The sequence below is a fragment of the Pomacea canaliculata genome, linkage group LG3 (assembly GCF_003073045.1).
Source record: "Pomacea canaliculata isolate SZHN2017 linkage group LG3, ASM307304v1, whole genome shotgun sequence".
Classification (NCBI taxonomy): domain Eukaryota; kingdom Metazoa; phylum Mollusca; class Gastropoda; order Architaenioglossa; family Ampullariidae; genus Pomacea; species Pomacea canaliculata.
The window spans coordinates 31,854,027-31,861,183 of record NC_037592.1 but is presented as its reverse complement, the minus strand read 5'-3'; the positions used below and the strand labels follow the sequence as shown (position 1 = coordinate 31,861,183).

Genomic DNA, 7,157 nt, shown 5'->3' with positions numbered 1-7,157 from the left:
TCCACATTATGGGCAAGCTTGACATATAAAGGCAATAGGTGTACCCGGTACACATTAAAGAGTATAAGGGGGACAACATGAGAATAAATGTATAAAGCAACGTTTTATGGAGTCATTGTTACAAGAAGTGTGTCGGGTGAGCACCTGAGGACATTCCTTGAATGGCGACTACCGACACCTGGCGGAACAGTTCCCCAGAGACGCAACCGCCTTCTCGGTTGTCGGTGCAAAGTCAATTCCAGGCATGTTCCCTATTATGTGACAGACTTCACCTGAGTTCACATACTTTTTAACAAGTGTGCGAGCTGAGTGTTTCATAAGGTTGATGAAACTAAAATCGTTCCATTTATCATTCTAATGAACGGCGTTTGTTCTTAAATGTTTCGGATGAAATATCCATTCATCTACCATTCGCCTTCACTTAAAAAAAAAAACATTCAACTAACAAAAGTGAGGTGGTTGTAACCATGTTCCACTGCCTTCACCAGGTAAAGTAATGCTTGAAGAAACAAACGGCAGATCCGTATTCCGCCCAGTCACCTGTAACGAGGCTGGCCAAGCTGTGACTTATCTGAACACCTTTGCAGGGTGTGCATTACCCGGGGTGTCTCTCCTAGAACCGTTAGTCTGGCTTGTGTCTGGCATGCACTGCTGTCGTCAGCCGACGATTAGGTTTATCGCCTGAGTTGTTGGCCTCATAAAGTGAGCAGTGCGGGGCTCAACTCACCAACTCGTCTATCGACAGGTTCAGCTGGCGGCCATTTGTCAGCAAATTTATTATCAACTTGTGTCTGTAAGAACAAAAAAGTGCATCACCCGATCAAAGGTGAGTTCAAATCATCCTGAATACCCTTCATTTGGTGTAAATGTTTTAAGGGTTCTTCTTGTGTGAAAACAAAAAATCAAACGGTATTGTGTCTGCCGGATGTAGAGGACCTACAATTAACATTTAAAGAATAAATCACACTGTCTGCACAGGAACGGGCTTATAATCACAGTAAAAATGGGATTGAATGCATCGTAGTGAACCTAGTTTGTAGTCAGCGAAAGATTGGCAAGGTTTTCGTATAGGAGGCTGGGAATTGTAAGTGGCCTAATCTGTAGATTAAAATAACAAAGAAATGGAATTTAAAACAACATTTATGTGAGACCTAGTTTACAGAAGTCGTTGTCATTTGACAGCTGCTTGCTCTGTAGGTTTCGCGCGTTTCAACATGATATACCTAAATATAGCGCTCCTTCTTTCTTTCTGGTTGGTTGGTTTCGATGAATGGTTGAGGGGGTAAGGGAGTGAGAGAATTAGAGGGTATAATAATTTCAATCGAGAAAATATTCTTCATTTATACGTGAAGCAAATCTTTCGTCTCCTTTTTTGGGTTCCCTCCTGTCAGATGACAAACGTGTCTCTAACGGCCTTGTACCTTCACCGACATCGTTCTAGATGTTGGACGCAACAACCAGCAGCTGAGTGGTGGTATCAAAGTTGTTAACTGTTATTCTTGCCCACCCAACCACCACTCAAAGGATTCCCTACAATTAACAAAAACAAAATTTTTAAAAAAACTTGCGCGAAAGTATTTTTTTTTTTTTGCGTTGACGACGCATAAAGCTTCGGCTTTTGCCGCGTATTCTAGAACTCTCCTCAAGCCCAGACTAGCAGTTAGACGGCTGTCAGTGTAATTAGCCGAGCATAGTGGCACTACACAGTTTCCAAACCCTCCCAGTAAATCATCCTGCTGACTCCCCTCCTTCCACACACCCGACCCCCCGCTCCCCTCACCCGCTACCCTTGCACGTGACGTCCTGTCACGACACGCTCCTTTTCAAAAAAACAGATTCATCTGACCTCCACATGCTATTTCTGATTCTCCCCCATTCTCATCTCCAAAATACTAATAAAAAATATATAATGGAGAACCTTCCATTTTAAATATGGAATCAAGGAGCAGATACGAAGAATATGCCATGTTGCTATGGCGCCCGAGGCGGCGTAATGGCCGCAGTTTCTAGAAGCCCTGGACGAGGATAGAGCACCTCCAGCACGCAATCAATAACTCCCTGACGGGTCGCCACAACAGGAGAGAGGGAAGGAGGGTAGGAGTAATGGGGTGGGGATCGTGTTCACCCACTCCCTACCCCATTCACCACCCGTACCCCACAAGCGTGCGTGACGCAGTAAATCAGCCATGCTGCTTGCAAAGGGCGGTAACTGGTCTTAATACCCTCGGCCATTAGCCGAAGGACTCCCACGAAATGCTTTTATTTATAATCGTTCGATGAGAGAAACAGAAATAATAAAAGCAAGCGTCTGGCAGCGAAACCTGAATAAACTTTGTATTGTTCGTGGCGATGCCGCTCCGTCAGGAAGTGAGGAAGACGAATGAGACAGCTGGCAGAAAGATGGCTTCCGGTTTCCTCTTGACGCTGGATATTCAGATTCACTGGCGCCGAGTCCTGCAGTTTCACGTGATCGTCACATATGTCTTCGACCCCGGTCATCGTCATATACTCGTCTGATACATTTCGAGACTGAACCTACATTTTTATGTCTACAACCCTCCTTTTAATCCACCTTCCACCTCTCTCTCTCACAGACATGTGTGTGTGAAGGTTGAAGCTGTATTTTCACATCAGTGCTCCCCAAGCATCTCGAACACAATCATTGTATTTCCTCCATAAATCTCGCAAAATCTCGTCTCAAGGATTCTGCACGAACCTCATTTTGTTTATCGGGCGTGAATACACTTGTATCCGGGGTAAAGACAGGCTTATCGCGTGTGAATACAGGTTTTCGTGTGTAAAGAAAAACATGATTGTGTAAGCTCGGCTTATCGTGCTCATATACACGTATAACACACGTAAAAACCACGTTACGTCTTGAGTCTGAGCTGCAACGTCGCTGTCACGTCCTTCAAAGGTCGCAATGACTTGCCAACCCTCAGGCCTTCATAGGAACGGGTGTGCCTGTCACGTGACCAGCCCAACTACTCCATTGTCCACTCTAAGTTTGTTGTTTACCGCTGCTTAATGACAAACTACAATTATTGTCAGGCCAATGTGTTGCACACCCAGTTTTCCCGACTAATCTGTTCTCGTATGGGAACCTCTCTCTCTCTCGTAACCCGGGTGTAGAGGAGATTGGGTAGCTCTTGAGGTGAGTAAATCACTCATGCTGACTACGTGAAAGCCGTTGGCAATTAGGAGACTTTGTGTGAAAGCCGCCCAGTATTTTTTTGATCGTCGCATTTTGCTTCAGAACTTTTTTCTGTTTCTCTGATTTGGACGTATAATCGGCAGCTCCAATATTCTAGCGGAAAGCACAGAAAGGAAAAGGACGAAAACTTTTTAAAACCCATATCTATTGATTGAAATCTATCCTTCACTTTCAGAAAAAAAGTTTTCCATGAGAGCAAACAGCGTAATCGTTAAGTTCGTCGTTAAGAAGGAAACAGTTGTTGACTTTCTCCTACAGGCTGAAGAAAATTTTTAATTAGCAAAGAAAACAAATTTTCTGACATCGTTAAATGTATAATAACACAATTCATGGCAAATACCCAAAGACCTCCCTATGAACCATACTTAAATTTCGGACTTGATCTGTGCTTTAGTCAATAGTTTTTGTGATCTCTTCAATAATTCTGGCGATGTCAGTTTATAGTTTATAAAGAGAGATCAAAGAATTCTGGCTTGTTGAAATTCAAACCACTCAAACTATTCGTCGGAGTTTTATTTCATCATAGGATCTCTTAGTTGCTTGTCAATATTTTAATTTCTTATCCAAAACCATTGTCATCGCTTTTTAAAAACTGTTTTATCCACAGAACAGCTCCGAGATGTTAATTTTAAAAGTGAAAATCTTTCCGAACACGATTATAACAAGCTTAGAAACAATCGCCAATAAACATTTTAAAACTTGCTTCGATAAAGCAGTTCTACACGTGGAACTGAACCCCGACCTCCACTATTGTTAAAGGGTCTTGTCGTCGGATCGATCTGTCACCGCCACTCAAAGATTTCTGATCATATTACGAGTGCCCCCTCCCTTCAGCCCCTTCTAGTCGTTCGTCGGTTGAGTTGATTTTGTTCTGCTACGTGACAACGACGACAAGACAAGAGCGTTGCCCCCCCAAACATGACCCTAGTGTCTGCCCTTTGTCCTCTGAACTGGTTGTCTACAACTTTGTCACCTGCACCAGGTCTTGGCACGGGAGGGGCTGGGGAGGTGGGTGCTGGTCGAGGTGTGGTGGGGTTGAAGGCAATAGATGGCAGGGTTAGTCTGCGGGGTATTTCTACCCCTGGGTGTGGCCGTTCCTGTGGATTTGAAATCTTGGTGCTGACTTGTGATGGCCGACGAAATGCCAGGTGAGTTGAAACTACGTGCGATCGAGGAATGGTGCTACTAGCAGGTTAGAAATTATATTTTGCAGCTGTGTAATCATTAATTTGGTAGCCGTCCAAACTCTGTATTCCCAGCTGTATGATCAGTGAATAGTAAACTATTATTATTATGATAATAATAACTGAATTGTTGCTGCTTTATTGCCAAACCGCAATAACAAAAATGTATAGTGTGAAATATTTTTTCACGAAACTACGTCACAGTCACAACAGTTTGCAATACTTAGAAAAATCCGTTTTATAAACAAAACACCTGTGACCTCCGTTAAGGGTATCACAAACATTGGCGATGGCGCTCACGATATATCAGTTTGAACGATGTTAGATGAAGGTAAATCAGCAAGCTGTTCAAATAAAAAAACTTAATATGAAAATAACATACATACAGTAAAGACGTTATGGAATTAAATGCTTTGCTCGTTTATTTTCAGTTGATTTGCAGCTCCAAAATTCGAAGCATAACGAAATGCCTGTAAAGGTGGCTGCAGTGCTGAGGACTAATTTGCCCAGCAAGTCTATTCCAAAGGACTTCCTCAACAGACTGTCTGATGCGCTCGTGAAGCAGTTCCACGCAGACATACAGGTAATACCAAAAGTAACACGCATACTTCAGGTGTCAGTCTGGCAAACAGGTAACACAGTTCCACGCAGGCATACAGGTAAGCCCTGACTCCATGCAGACACTTAGATAATATCAGGCTCCGCAGATGTTGACGCGGCACCAGATTACAAATTATTCTTTGTCGCAAACATCTGTGTTTAAAAAATAATTTTTGAACGAGAGCAATGTCTACGGTGCGCGCGTGTTCTCGCAGGACGTGTCGGCGGAGATGCAGGCGGACGTGCTGATGGTTCGTGGAGGCTCGTGTGCTCCCATGGCAACCATGCAGCTCTACCACAACGACGACCGTGTGGACAACAACAGCAAGCACGACTACGCCAAAAACCTCGCCGTCTTCCTGTGCCATCAGATCAAAGTGCCGGTAGACAGGTACGTTATAGATGTCCACAAGGTTTCACCGTCTCCATGAGATGTTCACTTCTAGTGACCTGTAAAGTATTTAACACAATTTTACAACTTTTAAAAGTTTTAAAGTTCTCAAATTGTGCTGTATGCTGTGATTCTATAAAACTTATTATGTAAAGGTATTTCAGGAATACAAGTCTTAGAAATTAGGATGTGTTGGGGAACTGGCCCCTACCCGACCATAGGTTAGCTGGCTGCTGATGGCGGTGACAATGAAGTTATTTATCTACATGCTTACACGGGTATAAAATACCAATTTATCGTTTTAGTTACAAACACACGTATTCACATGTTGCTGCTGCTGTTCGTCCTCCTTCATTCTCGAGTGACCGAGACACTCTATTTCAGGATACTGGTTCTCTTCCATGACACCCGGAAGTGCACTTAGAGCAACGCGAGTGCGCAGGTCACACCTGGACTTGATGTGACATCACAGATGTGTATTTGTTATTTCGAGGACGGTCGTCTGTCATCAACGCTACTCATCAGTCACAGACAGAGGCATTTATTACGCTGATGGCCTGTTGCCGCTAATTGTTCCTGTTGTTTACGTGTCTACAAACCTGCCGATTAGCTCTAGAATATTCATTCCTGGACACCACAGAAACAAGTTGTTCGTCCTGTGCTTCCTGTCTCTGAGGTCGCACACACAGACATACATCGAACGCATGATGCTGGCCAGGCGTCCAACACGCGGATGCTGCTTGACAGGAGCCTGATGAATGGTGTCATTAACTGGGATCCCGGAAATTTTACGATGAAAGCCTGCCTCCATTAGTCTCTTCTTCAACGAGCCCCGAGTGTGTAACTAGTAGAGGGAGACTAATCCACTTTACATTGGCGTCTATGTAGTTTGCTACTTCCCTTGGCAGGTTATACATCCCTCCCAACTAATGAATGGTAATGCACCCTACTTCAAAATTTAGAAAAATTACTGAATTATTTCCCTTAGCCAGCAAGTCGCCTTTTTCCACTTTCTACTTGTCCTGATATACATGCTAAGAGAGAGACTTCTCAAAAAGAAGAAAAAAGGCGACGGGCCACAGAAATTAGAAAGTAGGAAAAACAATCGCTTAAAATGGATGCAGAAAATAGATGGAAGATGACAAGCGAGGGTTGGAAATGATGAATTTTCAGGAACGCATTTTCTGTTTTCTGTAGGACTATTTTTCTGGCGGAATATTTCACACCGAAAAATTGATTTGAGTGATCAACCATGCGGAGAGGCGGGGTGGGCTGGGGGTAGAGATGCCAGCGGAGAATATTTCCACACACATTCATACCGGAAAACAAGCTGAACAAAAACACTTTAAAAACTGAATGTAAACATCGTTTCAAAATTTTTTTTTTTTTGTATATTTAATAATAAATGAGTTAGCCATCATCAAGTACACATGAAGTAGTAAAATGAGCAAGACAACAGTTTTCAAATGGTACAAGTGTATGTCACTTACGAGCTTACTCACGTGTTGTGTTAGTAAGAAGATTGATAGCAATAGCAATACTGACAACCAACATTAGTGGCTTTAGCTCAGTTTAATAAATGATACTCGTCCCACACAGTCAGGTGGGAGGGAGACCATCCTGTCTACATGTGTAAATGTCTCGTCTCCAAACGACACTTAAATCACCTTATTACGATTGATTGAATCTCATTGTTACGACTGTGAAGCGGAATATTGTAGCTACATTTTATTCACTTTCAACAATATTAAAAGATCTTTTATTTGTT

General features: G+C 43.0%; 1 protein-coding gene across 2 annotated transcripts; it reads left to right on the top strand.

Annotated features, from left to right (window-relative positions):
- Positions 1-570: 570 nt before the first annotated feature.
- Positions 571-7,157, top strand: LOC112559495 (MIF-like protein mif-2). Of its 2 annotated transcripts, XM_025230794.1 has the most exons (4): positions 571-826; positions 4,841-4,981; positions 5,214-5,389; positions 5,774-7,157. In XM_025230794.1, the coding sequence occupies exons 2-4, from the start codon at positions 4,865-4,867 to the stop codon at positions 5,811-5,813; spliced, it is 333 nt and encodes a 110-aa protein (XP_025086579.1). In that variant the 5' UTR covers positions 571-826; positions 4,841-4,864; the 3' UTR covers positions 5,814-7,157. The 2 variants fall into 2 exon arrangements, with proteins under 2 accessions (XP_025086579.1, XP_025086580.1); XM_025230795.1 differs by lacking the exon at positions 571-826 and having other exon boundaries at positions 4,804-4,981.